The sequence below is a fragment of the Apus apus genome, chromosome 5, assembly GCF_020740795.1.
Source record: "Apus apus isolate bApuApu2 chromosome 5, bApuApu2.pri.cur, whole genome shotgun sequence".
NCBI classification, from domain to species: Eukaryota; Metazoa; Chordata; class Aves; order Apodiformes; family Apodidae; genus Apus; species Apus apus.
In genome coordinates this window covers 1,229,472-1,248,508 of record NC_067286.1, presented here as the reverse complement: position 1 = coordinate 1,248,508, position 19,037 = coordinate 1,229,472, and the positions used below count along the sequence as shown (strand labels likewise).

Below are 19,037 nucleotides of genomic sequence, written 5' to 3'. Positions count from 1 at the left end.
ACACACAAACACAATCTGTGCTCAACGATGCCCAAAACCCTCTAGTGAAGTTTCATTTGTTGGGAATGCAGGAGCCCACGTGGTTTCTTGTCCCAATGTGGTGGGTTTGGGTCTCCAGCTCCCAAAAATTTGTCCTGAGAATGAGAGAAATCAGCCAAGGAAATGCAGCAGGGGACCTCATGCTTGGCTGGGCCAGATCTTTCATGCTTGGAGACCAGCTGGGCTGCAGAGGTTAACCCAAATATGCTCCTAAGATGTGCTGGAAGTTGAGTTTTGTTCCACCAAAATCTCTGGAGTTTCAACACTGACTTGACGAGACCTGAATTGCTCAAAGGGGAAAAAAATTAGATAGATATAAAAGGTGTGAGATGAATTGTTTGGTGGCACCAGCACTTGGGGCACAGTCTGGTGCTGGTCACCCCAGCCGGTCTTCTGGATCAAGGTGGGGTTTCTCCTTGGGCCTCCCAGCCTGCAGGACTCCAGCAGGAAACATCACCATGAAACTAGAGAGAGCTTTGGGAGAAATGAAAAGCTAATCACGGGTCTGAAGATTTTGGGGCTTGGGGGTTGAAGTGTTTGGGGTTTTCTCCTTGCCAGGTTATTTCTGGCTACCTCAGAGCTTGTGTGCATGGGCACAGCAAGGGCAGGAAGGTTCAGCCCTTCTCCAGACCAAACTCACTCTGATTTTTTTTGGTGTGTGGAGCTGTGTTTTGGTACACAGTGGATGTACTAATGGTGGCTCCACCACCGTGGAAGCCCCTCTTGTAACAACTGGTGTCCCCAGAGCCTCCCCTGCCAACATCAAATAACCCCTCACGCAGCGTCTCCAGTTCAGCCCCAGTTCCACGGGGGAGAGGAACCACAGTTCAGTCACCAGCTTCATCCTCCTGGGGTTCACCAGGCAGCTGCAGCTTCCCTTGCTCGTGGTGTTCACCTTAGCCTATGTCACCACCCTCATGGGCAACATCACCCTCACAGCTCCACACCCCACGTGCTTCTTCATTGGGAGCTTGTCCTTCCCGGATCTCGGGTGTTCCTCCACCTACACCCCCAGGATCCTCTTGAGCTGTGTCTCTGAGGACAAGACCATCTCCTTCACTGGGTGTACTGCCCAGTTCTCCATCTCTGGTGGCTTGGCTCACACCAAGTGCTACCTGCTGGCAGTGGTGGCTTCTGAGTGGTGCGTGGCCACCTCCATCCCACTGCTCTACACTGCTGCCATGTCCAAGAAGCTGTGCATGGGGCTGGGGACCACCTCCTACCTCACTGGCTTTACCAACTCCACCCTCACCACCAGCCACACCTTCACCCTCAGCTTTTGCCACCCCAACATCACCAATGACTTCTTCTCATCCTCACTTCCATCCTGGCCACCATCTTGGAGATGCACTTGGCCCAAGGGCAGGGCAAAGCCTCCTCCACCTGTGCTGCCCACCTCGCTGCTGTCACCCTCTACTACGGCTCCATCTTCTTCATTTCTGCCCTGCCCAGCTCCACCTGGGGAGGGACAAGGTGGTCTCTTTGCTTTACACAGGGATGATCCCCATGCTGAACCCTTTCATCCACAGCCTGAGGAACCACGAGGTGAAGGAGGCCCTGAAGAGACCTGTGATGTGACAGACAGCTTCCTAACAGGAGACAACCAGGGCTTACATCCCCAAAGATGTGCATAGCAAGAGATGGACCAATCTTTCCTCGTCTGGGTTTCCATCAGGTGCAGGAGCATAAGCTCTTCTGACCCTGAAGTGCTCCCTGATGGACAGGAGATGTCACTGTCCATCCCCTCTCCTTCCTGAGGAAAATATGCCAAAAAAAGCTGTTTCTTAGTTACCAAAGGACCTTTTTCTTTTTCCTTTATAAAGTTTCAGCCCAACTGAAAGTAAAAAACACCAGAAAACTCTTTTTAGCATCCCTAGGACTGCTGGGAGGAGGGGCTGGGAGGTCTGCAGCAGTGTCACCTCCTCCAGGTTTAGATAAATAAAAGTTGGCTGGTTAAGACAGAGCTCCTTGTCTCCATCTGTGCTTCTACCTTCCTAGCTTTAATCCAGCCAAAGAGAGCAGGTGATAGAGTTTGAAGTCAGAAGATCTCCCAGGTTCCTCCCCTCATCATGTTTTCATTCACATCACAGCCTCAGGACAAGTTCCCCACCCTTTTTGGATGAAAACAAACCAAAACTGGGCTTGAGGAGGACACCTAGAGCAGTTCGACCTCCAACAGGTGTTGAGATACCCAGACCAGAATCAATTTAATCTATTTAAATGATTTAAACTATTCCAGCTTCAACTCTTCTGAGCTGTGTCCACCTCCATGGCACCAGGCCTTTCCATGTTCACATCTCCTCACGTTGCACCACACCCATCATAACCTTCTGTCCTAGGAGGGGATAAAACATCCTCTAATTCCCACCTATGTTAGAGGGGACCTGGCTGATTATCCCATAAGCATTACTTGTTTAGGTGGTGAGAGCCAGGTTGACCCATTCCCATGTTTGTTATCCCGTTCCCAAGTTCATAACAGCAGGAAATTCCCATTTATGGAAGCCAGCTGGACATGGAGGAGGTCTGCAGTGCACCTCAACTTGCCTCCTATTAAAAGGGCTAAAAAAAAGGACAAAAGCAAATCTATCCCCAGGCAATTACTGGCAAGAAATGCAACGTGTGGTGTGTCTTTGAGGAGATCCAAAGGTGAGGAGAAACACAAGGAGCTTCCTCAGCTCCCTCTGCTATGGGGGCAAAGGCAGGTAGGGACAAATCAACCCCTTGCTGAGAACCAAGGGACATCACAAAGACACCATGAAGTCTCTTTTTAATCAGAGCATATGACCAGGCTTGAACTGGCCCAAAAAGCCCTCCAGCAGGTCATCCAGCAGGCCTGAGCTCCAGGCTCTCACCACAGAGGTGGTCACAGCTATTTCCATCACAAACTATGCTGCTGCCCTTCCCAAAGCAAGAAGTGGTCCCCATGGACCAATCGCCCTTCCAGGAGTCATCAGCTTAACAAGACCTTCTGGGATTTGCCAAGAAAGTTTCCTAATCACCAGGGAAGCTTCTCAGAGGACTTGTGCTCAACTTAACTCATTCTTCCTAACAAGCCATGAGAGGCTCATTAGCTGGAACTAATAAGAAAAACTTTCTCCCTTGTTAAAGACAAAGTGAACTTCTACAGCTGCCTTCTTGTCAGGCCCCAAAGCTGAGGAGCTGGAGGGTCAGTGGGTTGGCATGGGACTCTTGAAGGACAATTGTGTGGGCCTGCATGGATGGAGAACAAAGTTCCTCAAGGCTTCTCTGGTTAAAGTACTTGACACTCAGGTTAAATATCCACTCTGGACTGATGTCCTTGGTGGAATGGGGAAGGCAAGGCCAGAGGAGGCCACAAAGATGCTCTGAGGGCTGGAGCAGCTCTGCCAAGAAGACAGGCTGGGAGAGTTGGGGTGTTCAGCCTGGAGAAGAGAAGGCTCCAGGGAGACCTGAGAGCACCTTCCAGTGCCTGAAGGGGCTCCAGGAAAGCTGGGGAGGGGCTTGGGACAAGGACCTGTAGCAAGAAGTCAAGAGGGAACACTTTCAAGAGATTTAGATGAGATCTTCGGAAGAAATTCTTCCCTATCAGAGTGGTGAGACCCTGGCCCAGGCTGCCCAGGGAAGCTGTGGCTGCCCCATCCCTGGCAGTGTTGAAGGGCAGGTTGGATGGGGCTTGGAGCAGCCTGGGCTGCTGGGAGGTGTCCCTGCCCATGCAGGGTGGTCCTACATGACCTTTAAGGTCCCTTCCCACCCAAACCACTCCATGATAATGTCAAATCCATGCTTCCCTCACCAACAAGGGTGTCTCCCATGGTACCAAGCAGGGACATGGGCTGGATGGAGAGAGGCTGCCCAAGGAGGAAGCAGAGGTTGGGCTGTTGGGTGCAGAGGGTGAGGGGGCTGGGTTGTGCTGGGTCTGGAGGCTGGCGAGTGCCACAGGGGGTTCTCCTCTTCAAACAGAGCCAAGGAGGACACCACAATGTGCAAGGAACCATCCCACAGTACCTGAGTGAGGAGGGGAGACCCAGAGACCTGGGCCAGATTCAGCCAAGACCATCAGGCAAGGTGGAGATGAGCAGGGAAGCCCAAGGTCCAGCCAAGTCAGTCCCCTGGGCAGGTCCAGCTGGCAGGTCCATGACCCAGGAAAGATGTGGATCACTGGAACCCACTGGGGGGCACATCTACTGCTAGCCTGGAAACCAGCCTGACCTGAGAGAGGAACAGCCTCCCTGGGCTGAGCTTTAGTAGAGCTGAGTGGCCAATGGGCAGAGGGTGGGGATGGAAGCCCCAGCTGAGGCTGGTCAGGGCCATCAAGGCTGATCAGTTCACCCTGGGGCAATTCACCTCTCTCTGGAAACGCCCTTTTCTCACCACTGAAGGTAGTGGAAGCCCAGAGGCACCAGCTCAGCTGTGGACATCCAGGCCACATGTGCCTAAATGTGGACAATCCCACCCCTGCTGCTGGGAAACCAGGCTGCCCAGAGAGGAACATCAGCAGCTCCAGACTCACTTGTGCCTCAGGAACCACTTGGGGTTCCTCAGAAAGATCTGAAACATCTCTAATCCCATTCTCCTCCTGTGGGCAAGATCCCACCCCAACCTCTGCATGGGCCACCAGCATCTCAGAGGCATCATACGAGTTTCTGTGTCTGTGGTCAGTGGTGGCTGCTCCATGAGATGTCCTTCAGCCACCCAGAGCAGCCCCAGGGCTCAGAACTGCATTTCACCCCTTGTTTTGCTTTCCCTTTGGGTTTGCTCTGCTCTGGCAAAACCTGCCATGAGGAGCCCCTGGGGCCTTTCCCCCAGGAGACCTTGCTGAGGAGATTCAGTGGTGTGTTTGGTGGGTGCCCAGTCTTGGGTCTGCTCGGGGTGACTTCTAACCATTTCTATCTCCTATGGGCTGCTGGTCATTGCTCTTTTCTCCCCTGCTGGTCTCTGAGAGTAGCTTCAGTGGGGTCACCAGAGTTTATTAATCATTTCCCCGTAGGTTATGATTTATTTTTAGAGGAGAAATCACACAATTGCTGAAAACCAAGGAAGAGCAGTTAATGACCAAAACAACATCAACATGCCAGGAGCAGGTTCCTGATGAAGGGGTAATTTTATAATTACTCAGAGCAGGTGCCAGGTGGCAGCTCTCAGGTCCTCGAGCAAGGTCCTGCAGGCACTGCAGGACTTTAATTAATCTGAAAAGACGGCTCCAGTTGAGCTAAAATTAGTTGCAGAAAAGGCCCAAGGAGCCTCATAGCAGCAAATTGTTGTAAGGAAGCCCAGGACTGGGAAAAATACATCACCTGAGCCTTGTGTCCACCAGAAACCCACCCATTATTTGATACAAAGAGAGCTCAGGTCATCGTTGTCAGGCTGAAGGCAACGGGTGTGACTTCTTGTTGCTCAAGACAAGAGTGGCAATGAATTATCCAGCTCCAAGTGGTCAGAAGGGCTTGAGTTTTGGAAATTTTATTAATACCAGGCTGTGAACACCAATAAAAGCAGCCAGCTCACCCCTGGGGCAGGTTGGTGAACGGCCTGACCCAAGGCCAACTAGTGACTCGGTCTTCAGGACCAAGGTCGAGGTTTCCCAATCCATTTGTCCCCAGTAGCTCCCAGCACATCACTGTTCCCTTGATAACAGAGCAGGAGAGAAATGGAAAGGATAAACATTTCTGAGAAGACCCCTGAGTTCCTCTGGCACACCAGGGAAAACTATTGCTCAGCTGAACATCTCCTCTCCATCAGTCTCCCCAGCGCCGCCTTCACCTCCTGGTTCCTCAGGCTGTAGACGAAGGGGTTCAGCATGGGGATCACCACAGTGTAAAACACAGAGGCCACCTTGTCGAGGCCCTGGGAGTGCCTGGAGTTGGGCCGTGAGTACACGGACACAAAAGATCCGTAGAGGAGGGTCACAGCAGTCAGGTGGGACCCACAGGTGGAGAATGCCTTGCCCGCGGCTGAGCGCATCCTCAGGACGGTGGCCAGGATGTAGGTGTAGGAGATGAGGATGGTCAGGCTGGTGACCAGGAGGTTGAAGCCAACCACAACGAACATGGTGGTCTCATTGAGGGTGGTGTCGGTGCAAGAGATGGAGAAGAGTGGGGGGGCATCACAGTAGAAGTGGTGGATGGTGTTGGGGCCACAGAAGGAGAGGCGGAGCGCCAGCCCGACGTGGATGGTGGCATTCCCAAGCCCAGCGAGGAAGGAGCCAGCCACCAGCAGGGAGCAGACCCTGCTGGACATGGAGATGGCATAGAGCAGGGGGCTGCAGATGGCCACGTAGCGGTCATAGGCCATGGTGGCCAAGAGGTAGCACTCGGTGGTGGCAAAGACCACGTAGAAATAAAATTGTGTGAGACACGAGGAGTATGAAATGACCTTCCTCTCTGCCAGGAGATCCCAGAGCAGCCTGGGGGTGATGGAGGAGGAGTAGCAGATGTCGAGGAAGGACAGGCTGCTCAGGAAGAAGTACATGGGGGTGTGAAGCTGGGCATCCAGCCTGATTAACATCAGCATCCCCAGGTTCCCCAGCAGGGTGATCATGTAGATCACCAAGAAGACCATGAAGAGGACAAGTTGGACATCCCCCTGCTCTGAGAACCCCAAGAGAACAAACTCAGCCCTGGGGGTTTCATTTCCTTCAGCCATCGTGGTAAAGCAGCTGCTGTGGGGAAGCAGAGAGACCCCAGGTCAGCATGGTCCTGTTTTCTCCTCCCCCTCCACCCCCCCAAAAAAAAATCCCTAAAGCTGCATTTATTTTCATCAAGAAATGCAAATTTCAGAGGCAGGAACCATTAAACAACAAAGTCAGTGTTTGTCTCCAGACACGTTTTTAAATGAAGTGCTTGGTTGAATTTATTTCTAATGCTTTTACTCCGGTCTAGTCACTATTAATGGGGTTTGATAAAGTCACCTGGCAAACCAGGAGGTTTCTCCTGAAGAAGGGAAGAAGTTTGTTACTCACAAGATCCACCGAAGTGACCACAGCAATTTATTCTGACATGGGAAATCTGTCTGATTTAAAAACAAAACAAAACCCCCCCAAAAAACCCTCCCCAAAATCCCGGGTCTCAGAAGATCAAAAAAATCCAACAAAAAACCACTGATGAGAGATCAGGACATTTTAAAAATAATTTCCTTAATTATTGAATGATAATTTCTTCCATTCCTTCCTATGAAACCCCCAAATGAAGTCTGAAACAGGAGATTTGGTGTAAGTATTAACCCCCCTTTCAATCTGGTGGTGTCCAAGGAACCAAGAAAACTGCTGGGAAGGATTGTAGGAGGTTGGGGCTGGTGGGACCCCAACCAAGCTGCAGAGCTGGTGCAACAGGGGCCGCGAGATGCTGACAATGCAGGTTTTAAAACCATGAAATTCAAACCAACGAAGCTCCTGGCTTCCTGAAACAAGAGTTAGGAATAGCTGCAGAAAATGCTCCCTGAGATTTTGATAACTTACATTCTACCATTGGAGAAGAACCTTTTTTAGGAGCAGAGTTCAATACCTGAGCCCTTGCTTGGCTTAGACATGAACCTCCCATCGATCTCAGCTTGGTTAAATCTTTCTCTTTTGTTCCAGCATCAAGCCAGAAGTGGAGACTTTCACACCACCCTAAACCAACACCAGGTCAGGCAAAATAACCCAGATCATGTTTCCATGCCATGATCTTCAGGGTGCAGTAGACCAAGCCCCATCAAGCCTTCTGATCTGCTCCGTGCAAGAGGTCTGAGATAAACCGGAACTTAAGGACAAGAAGATCTCGGTGCCAACATGATAACACGACCAGAACGTAGCATCATTTAGGCTAAAACTCACCTTTTTTACCTGTTACCAGTTCCTGGTTTATCAGAGACTCATTATCTCCCAGACCCAAGTTTTAGCTGCACAACAAACCCCAGTTTCCCCCGGTGTTGGTGTTAAAAACAAGAACAATTTACCAGTCGTGAAGGACATCAAGGCTTGACCCAAAAAAAAATGCCACCATTTATAGGTTCTGCCATGGAAAGAGAGAGGGCTTGGCTGCTGCCCCTCCACCCCAACCCCCTCTTGGGATAACAATTCCTCTTGGGAATTGCTGACTTTGGAAACAGGTCCTTAAGGAGGAGATGTAGACGGGTAAACAAACACAACTAGTGGCAGCTGAACGTGAGCTTGAGTGTTTTCCCCACTTCTTTATGGATATATTGAGAATTGTGTGTGTGTGGAGAAAAATATACATAGATTTCTATAAAATGCATCAAGATAGAAAGATATATAGACAGAAAGATATATAAAGATACAAAGATATATCTATGTATCTGAAGATGGAAGGATACACACTTATCTCTTGGAATATATAATTTATCTCTTGGGATCTCAGACAATGAGAAAGAATTGGTGAAAAAAAACAGAGATTCCAGGATTAGGAACTAGCTCAGGGTTTGGAAAAGTGTCCCAAATGCTGTTAGGGAGGGAGAGAAAGGGAAGGCAAACTGTCCAGGAGCTCTTGTTTCAACATTATCCAGGATATCCTGTTGTTTAAAAACCCAAAGGGTTGGATGCAGGCATTAATTTATGCAAATGTAGTCAATTTATGCTGACATTCACTCTTCAGCATGTGCCCTGGGTGGGATTTGCTGTGTAGCCACATCAACCCTGTCACCCCTCCAAGGGGAGAAAACCAGGCAATTTTTTCCACACAAGTTAATCTCACCCTCACATGGGTGTTGAAAATAGTTTGGATGAATCAAAGCTCCCAAAGACTCCAGAAGGGGAACCAGTGGTGACTAAGTCAGATGTGAAAAGCTACAAGGAGCTGGATGACTCCTGGCCCCAGATGACTCAAGCCCCAAAGCCTGGAAGCAGAAATTGTTAGTAAGAAATTAAAATAAATCAATGTTTCCTGGGATGGAGACACACAAGTAGGAGAGGAGATGGTGGGGGAGTTTTGGTCAACATTAAGAGTTTTGGAGCCATCAAATGAGTTGGGCATGTCTGGACACACCAGGCTTTGTGTTGTCAACACCAGGTGACATCCTGGGAAAAGCCAGGAGTGCTCAGACCACATCTGGAAAGAATCTTCCAAGCTGAATGACTGCTTGTCACGGGGGGTAAAATTCCACTCTGCTCCTAAGCAAGGAGCATGTGTTGGTGGCTCCAGACTGGTCGATGTCCAGCCAGGAGTGATCTGTATACATGGAGTGTGGGGATGTGCTGCTCCCCATAAAGATCTGCCCGTGCAAGGGGGTTGGAGCTAGATGATCTCTAAGGTCCCTTCCTACCCAAACCATCTCATGATTCTGTGATTGAACAAAGCAGAGGAAATAATAAATGGGGTTTATTCTAAGGCAGGACACTGGGCAGCTGCTTAGAACATCTGAGAACAAAGCTGTGAAAGACACTGTCCCTCTCCAACATGGGGTCTCCATTGAGCTCATCCACTTCTACCCTGAGCCACCTCTTTCAGGCCACAGAATCTGACATTACTGTAACAACGAGTAAATTCTCCTTGGTGAAGAGAACCAACTGTACAAGTTCTAGACCTGCTTGTAAGTTCCTTTACTCCCAACGTTCTGCTGCCCATGCAGGTGTGTTGAGGTTCTCCCTTTCCTGCCTTCTTTCCCTCTTTCAGATGTTGTGATAATAGGTCATTTCCTTTTCAAGGCACCCCCACCTGGATTTCATTTGTAATTCAAAGTCCACAGTGTTCAGCAGTAGGTCGAGCCTCCACATCTCACCAGAGCTGCTGTGCTCTTCTCCTGTCCGGTGCTGGCCTTATTTCTTCTGCCCACTCCATCATGGATCTGCTTTGGTTTGGATGGAGCAGAACCTGTGGGAGAGCAGGCAGGAGAGGAGCTTGTTGGTACCTCTTCTGAGGCTGATCCTCACCTCTTTGTTCCTCAAGCTGTAGATGACAGGGTTAAGCATGGGGGTCACCATGGTGTAGAAGACAGAGGCTATTTTCCCTTGATCTTCTGCCTGTCCAGAAAAAGGAAGGAAATACAAGAAAGCTGCAGAGCCATAGAAGAGGGCAACAGCAGTGAGGTGGGAGGAGCAGGTGGAGAAGGCTTTGTACCTGCCCTCGGCCGAGCGGATGCGCCAGGTGGTCATGAGGATGCAGGTGTAGGAGACCACGATGGCCAAGACAGAGGCTGTTGTGATGAAGCCAACACACGCGGCCAACAGCGTCTTGACGAGCCAAGTGTCAGAGCACGAGAGCAGCAGGAGGGGTGGGATTTCACAGTAGAAGTGGTTGACGAGGTTTGGGCCACAGAAGGAGAGTCGGAGGAGGGTGGTGGTGTGCACCACGGCGTTCAGGCTCCCGGCAGCGTAGGAACCCACCACCAGCTGGACACAGACCCCCTGGGACATGGCAGCCAAGTAGTGCAGAGGGTCTCGGATGGCCACGTAGCGATCGTAGGCCATGACAGCCAGCAGGATGGCTTCTGTGGTGCCAAACACGGCGTAGAAGAAAAACTGCATCACGCAGCCACCGAAAGAAATGGCATTTCTCTCTGCGAGGAGACCCCACAGGAGCTTCGGCGTGATGGATGAGGAGCAGCAGATGTCCAGGAAGGAGAGGTGGCTGAGGAAGAAGTACATGGGCACGTGAAACTGAGGGTTGGTCTTGATGAGGACGATCATCCCCAGGTTGCCCACCAGCGTGGTGATGTAGATGAGTAAAAAAAGCACAAAGAGAAGCTCCTGCTTGTCTGGGAAGCCCAAGAGGACAAACTCGGTCACTCTGGAGTGGTTTCCCCCAGCCATTTTCCTGGAGCCAGCAAAGAGGAGACACAGAAACACAGGGAAGAAGTTCAATGTTTTTTGTTTCCCAGCTCACAGGTCTAAGGTTTGGTGTTTCCTGGATGGATCCACCCACTTAGGTGGAGAAAAAAAACACAATGCAGGTTGAAGACCTGAAATAAGATATTGAAAAATAAGATATTAACAAAATCATAGAAAATAGATCATCATATGGGGAGGAGGGGAAATCTGAAAGCTTTAATCTGAAAACCCCTTTGGAAGGGGTTTGTTTTAATGGTCTTGCAGAAGGTCTCACAAAGGAACTTCCTATTTCTGTCCAGTATGTGGGCACGTTTGGGAGGATTTCTTTCCTTTTGTTGGGGGGGCAGTTTGTTCTGATTTAGGGACAAGGGAATACAATCATATCATGTCTTAATTGGCCACGTTAATTAGTGCTGCACTAAAAGGATAACACACCATGTCAGAGCGATTTTGAGGCTCTGTAGTGAGTTGTTTGGGTCAAAGAAGAAGAGATCAGAGTACCTGACAGTGGTTTCTTGACCATGAAGCTTCAAGAGAAAAACATCTTCTAGTCAGAGTGATACTTGCCCACCCTCTTCTTTGAGCCTGCCCATGTCAGGAGTATTTGTCCAAAAATTGTTAGGAATTAGGAGTATGTGGGGTTTGTTCCTTCAGGAGGGACCTTAGTAACATAGATACCACTTCATGGCAGGGTTCCTGCTTCTGCAGAGGGGTGGACAAAATTATCCCACCCCCCCAAAAAAAAAAAATATCAAAAAAAAAAAAAACTCTCTCAAAAATTTCCCCCTCCCTCTGGTTAGTGGCATCTCAAGAAAGAAAGTCACTGGTCCTGGAGCTGGAGGTGAAACACGAGCTCTCTGGGTCCTTCCGATTCATCTTTCCCAAGCCAGGCAGGATCCGGCGTGGCCAGAAGGTTTAAGTGTTGCCCCATTCCCACAGGACAAATTACCAAACGGTCTCCAGGCCCCTGGAAACAGAGTGAACCTTCCCCAAAGAGCCCTCAGATAAAGACCGAGGTTTCTCCCTGAGGTCTGAGATCCCTGAGGAACATCCCAGGTGGTGCCTACAGGGTCCGAGCGACGCCGCCCGCGTTCCCAGCAGCAGAACACGAGGAAACCTGTTCTTATGACAGACTTGGAGTTGAAAGTTTGGGGTGTTGTTTTTTTTTTTTTCTTCTCCAGGAAACTTGGAAAGAAAAATAAAACGGACACCTCCAAGGAACTGATTCATTTAAGGAAATGATCCCTTTCTGTTTGCACTGCTCAGTCAGGTGAACTTCATTTTGCACTAGGGATTTCCAGAGTGAAGATGTGGATCTAGTAAAGAGCAGGTGGGTTGAAATGCAGATCAGTTGGGCACCTCCTCACTTTCCATTCCCATCTCCACGAGTTTCACACCACTGCTCCCCAGGAGGTCAATAGCTCCTACAAGCAGCTCTCCAAGAGCCTGTCCCCAAGAGGGGTGAGGACACTTCCTCCACCTGTGGGTTGGGACAGGGAGGTCTCACTTCAGTAGTTGCTTCTGCATGAATTTCAATCACTGTGGGTTTTCTTTTTCTTGTCTCATATTTTTTCTTCTCTTTCCATTCTTGTTTTTCCTTTTCTTCCCTTTCCCCACACCTTGGTGTTCAGGTCACATTTTTCCTGGTTTCTTTTTCTCCCTCTGTTCTTTTTCATGGTTTTGGGTGGGTTTTTTTTTTTAGTTTAAGTAAAAATGGAGATGACTGCTTCTCATAACAGAGGTGACCTTAAAACACGTGCGGGGGCTGTTTGAGAAATGACTGTTACTATTTCTTCTCACTTCCCTCTTTCCACCAGCGTGGCTCTCCTTTCTCTACCACCAGCGAGACAACAGTTTCCCCCAGAATGACTCCTCCCATCTTTCTTCTCAAAGCAGCTTTTACTTCCCCATTCCTCAGGCTCTGGGTCAGATGCTCATTGCAGAAAGTCCCTTGACCTGCTGCCAACGGTCTTCTCAGGGTGCTGGTGGGTGTCTTTGCTGGAAGGAGGTATTGTTGGCTCATCTTCCACTTGGTGGCCACCACAGTCTCCACCTCCTTCTCTACCAAGCTGCTCTCCAGCCTGTTCTGGTGCCTGGGGCAATTCTTCCACTTGGTGGCCACCATAACCTCCACCTCCTTCTCTGCCACACTGCCCTCCAGCCTGTCCTAGTGTCCAGAGCAGCTCTTCCCCATGGGCAGGGCTCAGCATTTTCTCCTTTTTGAAGTTTCTGTGATTCCCATCTGGACAAAAAATAAAAAAGCTGCCTTTGAAAAGCCATTTTGCATCATGGGTTTCAAAATTAAAGTATCCCCTGGGTGGATGCTTGGTGCTTGTGAAAGCAGAGAAGGAGACCCAAGATGTGACTTGTTCCTTGTAGAAAAGAGCAGTGAAATTGCTTTACCACTTTTAAATAGGTTCAGGAGGTTCAAACTCAGTTGTTCTCACCTGCTGTGGGCAGTGGGAAGGAGGTGGCTGCTCTTTCCCATCGTTAATGTCTCACAGGTTGAATGGTCATCTCCTCCTTCATCTCCTTTGTTGGTGCTGGTGGAGCTGAGCACAGACATCTCCAAGACACAAGCTACATCTGGCAACACCCACAGCAGCCATTCCCACTGCCTCTGATGGTCTGTACAGTGCAGAATATCATCCATCCCACCTCAAATATCCATGTTCTACCACCCATGGAACCATCCCTTGCCCTGGGTCTCCACTGTAGCTGCACGTGCCGACACCACAGGTGTCCAAAGCCAGCTCAGCTCAGTTCTGCCCCGGGTGTCTCCCTGTCCTTCTTCAACCCAACCTTCTCCTTCTCACTTCCCTCCTTTCTTGAGATGTGGAAAATGCAAATTTCTCTCCCTGGGGCTCAAAATGTCTTTCCCATCAGAGAATGGTGGCAAGGGCAGACACAGAGAGGAACTCACCCGTGGTGGAAGGGGGTCTCCTTGCTTCTCCCACCAGGACCTCAGGAGGATTCTTTTTCTGCTCCAGGGCAGGCCCTGTCTCTAAAAGAAGCCCTTATCTCCCAGCTCTCCTTGGCACACACCAGGGACTCACTTTGGCCATTGATTTTAAAGGCCAAACTGAGACTCTCCTTTTCCCACGGGTCTCCCCTTCCCTGTCCCCCAAGGCTCAGGGGGACAATGGGGGCTGAGTTGGCCCTGGTTGACCTGACCAGGGTCCCTGCTATGGGGTGGAGGGAACAGCACAGCCCCTCTAGGGCAAGGTGGCCCCAACAGAGCTGATAAGAGAGGACCAGGAGGGCAAACAGGCCAGGACACACAGGCTGACAGTGCTGGGTTAAAGAATAACCTGGGAATGAGCAGGAAGTGCTTGGGAACAAAGAAGGATCCTGCTGCTGGACCCTGGTTAATTGAGTGTCGTTAATTAATCAGCCAACTGCTTTGATCCTGACTTGATTTCATCCAGGTTTCACCAGGGTCCTGCAGGCAACAGCATCGGGCTGGGTGTGTTGGGTGTGAAGGACCAACACCAGAGCTCCTCTGGTCCCTTCTGGCCAGGGAACCATGGAGATGATGGCTTTCGTTGCCACCAACAAGGAGAAGGAAAGCAAAGTGTGGAGCAGTGGGTTCTTGGGTAGTGTCTGCTCCTGGGGGCATTCCTCACTGCAGCATCTTAAGATGTTATCAAGGGGTCTTTGTTTGGAGTCAAGGTCACCCAAATACCCTGTTCAGCCTCAACTTTAGCTGCCTAAACTTCAGTGAGATGCACGGGGCTGTTCATCATCCATGAGGTCTGAGGATGAAAAACTCATTGATGGAGACTCCTTTCTTACATGGAGTCCCATGGAAAAGACAAGGGCTGATGGGTGCAAGTTACTCCTGGGGAGATCCCAACTGGACACCAGAAGAACATTTTTCCCTGTAAGAACAGACTTTGGGATAATCTCTCCAGGGAAGTGGGGGATTCCCCAGCACTGGGCAGTTTGCAGGCTCGGCTAGACAAGGTTCTGGGCCATCTCACCTAAACCATGTTCCTACCTAGAAAGGTTGGAGCAGATGATCCTGCAGGTCCCTCCTACCTGGGATCCTGTGATTCCATGATTCTATTCCCCAGGTATTTGACATTCATGAAGTTAATTATCAACTCAATATAATTATGCTAAATATGATTCTCACTTGGAGACCTGAGTTAACATCCTGAGCCAGCTGAGGATATTGAACCAGCTTCTAAGTCAAGAAGCCCTCAGCAATGTTCTCAATCCAAGATATTTATTCAAAACCCGAGAGCATCACCCACATTTCCATTCTGCCTGGCCACAAACTGACAACACCTGAGGTCATTTTCCTTTTATGAGTCTCTTCAAAGCCTCCTTCACCCCCTTGTTCCTCAGGCTGTAGATCAAGGGGTTGAGCATGGGGGTCACCACGGTGTAGAGCACTGCAGCCCATTTATCTTCTCCTGAGCTGTCTGAGCTGGGCTTTAGGTACATGAAAATTGAGGTCCCGTAGAAGATGCTGACAGTGGTGAGGTGGGAGGTGCAGGTGGAGAAGGCTTTGCGCTTGCCCTCGCTTGACGTGATCCTCAGGATGGTGGAAATGATGGCCACGTAGGAGACCAGGACAACCAGGCTGCTGGACACTCCAAACAAAGATGCTGAAGTTGTCAAGATAAGGTGGCTGAGGGTGGCGTCCGAGGTGGAGAGTGAGATCAGAGGGGAAATGTCACAGAAGAAGAGGTCAATGATGCTGGAGCCACAGAAGGACAAACTGGCCATGCTGATAGTCTGCCCCACGCCGTTGGTCAAGCCCACGAGATAGGAGCCAGTCACCAGCTGGAAACAGCTCTTTGGGGACATGACAAGGGGGTAGAGCAGGGGGTGGCAAATGGCCACGTAACGGTCGTAGGCCATGGTGGCCAAGAGGAAGCACTCAGTCATCCCAAAGATGTCGAAAACAAAGACCTGAGCTACACACCCAGCATAAGAAATGGCCTTCTTCTCTGACAGAAAGTCCACCAGCATCTTGGGGGCAATGACAGTGGAAGAGCAGAGGTCTACAAAAGCCAGGTTGCCCAAGAAATAGTACATGGGGGAGTGGAGCTGAGGGCTGGCCCTGATTAACACCACCATCCCAAGGTTCCCCAGGATGGTGACAAGATAGGTGAGCAGGAACAGCAGGAAGAGAGTGACCTGAGCCAGTGGATCCTCCGTGAACCCCCTCAAGCTGAACTCAGTCACTTGGGTGCAATTGGTCTCTGCCATGAGTTGGACACGTGCTTTTGGTGTGAACTCCTTGCTGGAGGTGTCTTCTCCCACAGGTAGGGCTCTCCCAGGTGGAAAACCCCCTCTCTGGTGGGACCTGCTCAGTGACAATCAGAGAAGAACAAAAGGAAGAGTTTAAGCACAGCTCAATCAGGTGCTGGACTTGAGTGGTGAGGTCCCACAGCCCAGCATGGTCCTCTGGCCCTCCTCTGGATGTTCAGCAAGGACCTTGGTGAAAAGCTGCAGGAGGTTCCAGCCCTGAGGAGCTTTCCCTTGGTGCTGCATTTCCTCCCTTGCCTCAGCATCCAGCCTGGAGCTCTGAGATCTTCCAGCTCGACCTGAAACACAGAGAAACCTGGTGCTCCCACAGCCCTGAGCTGATTCTTCATCCTCTCATCAGAGTTTCCCAACCACCCTCCCCTCCTCCTCTACTGGGACTTCTTCCTAACAATGAAACCTCCCCAGATGTTGGCATCAGGTTCCCCTCCCTCCTGAAATGCTTCTTGAGCATCAGAAGCTTTTCTCAGGTCTTCAGCCTGTTCCCAGAGTCTTCGAATGGAAATGGACAACCCTCCCAAGCTGGGCAATTTCTCCTTGAAAATAATGGGGGAGGGGAATAATATTTTGGACCTGCCTCATGTCAGCAGTGGTGGCCTCCATAAATGCCCTTGGCAGGAAAGCTTCTGGTCCTCATCCAGGACGTGGTCAGTGAGGAGAGGGAGCTTTCTGAGCCTGCTCTCCAACAGGGTGGTCTCCAGATGGTGATCTTCCCTTCTCAGCAGATGTGTGTTGAGGACACAGGACAGGCAGCTCCCTGGTTTTGGTGGCCAGCCCGGAGTATCACGAAGAACTGAAGCCCAGGAGCAGGAGATGAAGGCAGGAGCTGTTTCTTTTGTTGGCAAGAGAAAACAATGGAAGGTGGGTGGCTCAGCACACACTGTCCTTGCTCATGGGTCTCCAGCTTGGGTTGACAGATGACCCTCACACCTCAGCTTTCCTCCTGGTACTCCTGGAGATGGATGTGAAGATGTGCCTGCCTGAAGCTCTGCAGAGCTGGAAAATAAACCCCCACCAGCAAACACCCTGAGTGTGTCACATCACGTGGGGATCTGGGGACCGTGGATCTCTTGGAGCCTCAGGAGAATGCAAAGCCCACAGCAGGTCGTTATCTTTGCTCTGCTCTTCTTACTTTGGAGAAGAAGTGTGCCCAGAGGAGATGACCTCACATTGAGCAAGCAGAGCTTTGGGCTCTCTCTGGAACAAACCACAGAACAATGTCCTGCTTTCACACCACTTTTTGAGGGTTTCAGAGGCAGCAGCAGCTCCACAAGTGTCATGTTGGACATTACCATGGCAGGGAGGTGAGGGGGACCTTGCCCATAGAGCACAGACTGGGTGTACAGGCTCCAGCAGCAGCCCCAGGGACCATGGATGATGAACCACCAACTTAAACCCCTTGTTTGCAAACTGTATCTCACAACTTTGGCTGCAAGAAACCAACAGAAGGTCATGGTGACCTTGCCAAAGTTGAGGTAGGTGCCATCCACTGCTCCCCTCTTCATCCACACAGTCACCAGCTCCTCACTTGGGTTGGCCAAGCCCTTGGTACATCCATGCTGGCTACTCACAGTCACCTCCTGTCCTTCCTCTGCCTGGAGAAGGCTTCCAGAGGGATTTGCTTCTTAATCCTGCTGAGGAGAGGTGCATCCTGCAGTCCTTGTGCCCTCTGTCTTGGTGAGGACACTGACTTTCTTCCACCTATTGTGCTGGAGATGTTCCAGCCCAAAGGGCAAACGAGGGGGAGAGGTGCCCAAGATGATGGGAAGGATCAGAAGAGGAGCAGGAAGAAGGACTGAAAGGGGCACCAAGAGGGGGAAAGGGCCCTTCTGAAGGCACAAAGGAAAGCCCTAGGGCTGGCCCTGGCTCTGGTGGAGGCTCCCGAGCCCAACAGGAGAGGTGGTGAACCTCTTTCTACAGCCTTTTCAATGCAAGTGCCAAGGCCAGTAGAAACCACTGTAGGAGAAGGTTGGATGATGTTCTGCAGAGCAGGAATTTGCTTGGACACAGAAAGTCCCAACCCACCAGAAGAGCGAGCGGGGCAGCAGGACGAGACCCCCAGAGCCAGACACCAAAGGAAAGGAAATGTCAGATGGATTCCCACCAGAGCTTGGCCAGACCCAGGATCTCCCTCTGCTCCCAACAAAAGGAAACCATATCAAGCAGAAGGGGGTTAGACACCACCTGGGAGCCCAGCAATTTGGGTTCTGCAGAGGATGCCCTTCCTCTGTACCCCCAGGAGCAAACCCCATCATCATTGAATCCCCGACTGGTTTGGGTTGGAGGGACCTCAAAGATCATCCAGATCCAACCCCCGGCACGGGCAGGGACACCTCCCACCAGCCCAGGCTGCTCCAAGCCCCATCCAACCTGCCCTTCAACACTGCCAGGGATGGGGCAGCCACAGCTTCCCTGGGCAACCTGGGCCAGGCTCTCACCACCCTCACAGGGAAGAATTTCCTCCTCATGTCTGACCTAAATCTCCCCTCTTCCAGTTTTAATCCACTCCCCTCATCCCATCCCTCCCTGCCCTTGCAAAGCCCCTCCCCAGCTTTCCTGCAGCCCCTTCAGGCACTGGAAGGTGCTCTCAGGTCTCCCTGGAGCCTTCTCTTCTCCAGGCTGAACACCCCAACTCTCCCAGCCTGTCTCCATAGCCTGATGAAGACACCTCCAGCCCTCTCATCATCTTCTGGGCAACATTTTGGGGTTTCAAACCCTTCCAGTGCCTCATCCTCACCAACTGTTTTTCTCTCCAGCAGAAGAAGCAGCTGCTGAGCAGGCCTGGGCCCCCTCCACCCCCTCCCTGCTGTCAGCTTTTCTCCTCACACCTCCTCATCCCCCCAGCTCGATACGGGCCCCGCGGCCACGGCCCTGCTGACAGCAGGAGATGGATGGGACGGGGCCGGCGCCGCGGGACACGGGACACGCACGGGGAGATGATGGGGGAGATGGTCCTTGCCCAGGCTTGGAGAAAACAGCC

At 51.0% G+C, this 19,037-nt stretch overlaps 2 protein-coding genes and 1 pseudogene across 3 annotated transcripts; 1 reads left to right on the top strand and 2 right to left on the bottom strand.

Annotated features, from left to right (window-relative positions):
* The first annotated feature begins 956 nt into the window (after positions 1-956).
* Positions 957-1,617, top strand: LOC127385298 (olfactory receptor 1013-like). The gene is given in 3 exon segments (XM_051620945.1): positions 957-1,347; positions 1,350-1,499; positions 1,502-1,617. Coding segments are annotated over 3 exon segments (657 nt in total).
* A 4,107-nt stretch (positions 1,618-5,724) lies between these two features.
* Positions 5,725-10,840, bottom strand: LOC127385216 (olfactory receptor 5F1-like; annotated as a pseudogene).
* A 4,236-nt stretch (positions 10,841-15,076) lies between these two features.
* Positions 15,077-16,389, bottom strand: LOC127385232 (olfactory receptor 1009-like). 2 transcript variants are annotated; one of them, XM_051620831.1, is made up of 2 exons: positions 16,372-16,389; positions 15,077-15,991 (listed from the first exon to the last, which is right to left on the bottom strand). In XM_051620831.1, exons 1-2 carry the CDS (start codon positions 16,387-16,389, stop codon positions 15,077-15,079), a joined length of 933 nt encoding a protein of 310 aa, XP_051476791.1. The 2 variants fall into 2 exon arrangements, with proteins under 2 accessions (XP_051476791.1, XP_051476790.1); XM_051620830.1 differs by lacking the exon at positions 16,372-16,389 and having other exon boundaries at positions 15,077-16,000.
* Positions 16,390-19,037: the final 2,648 nt, after the last annotated feature.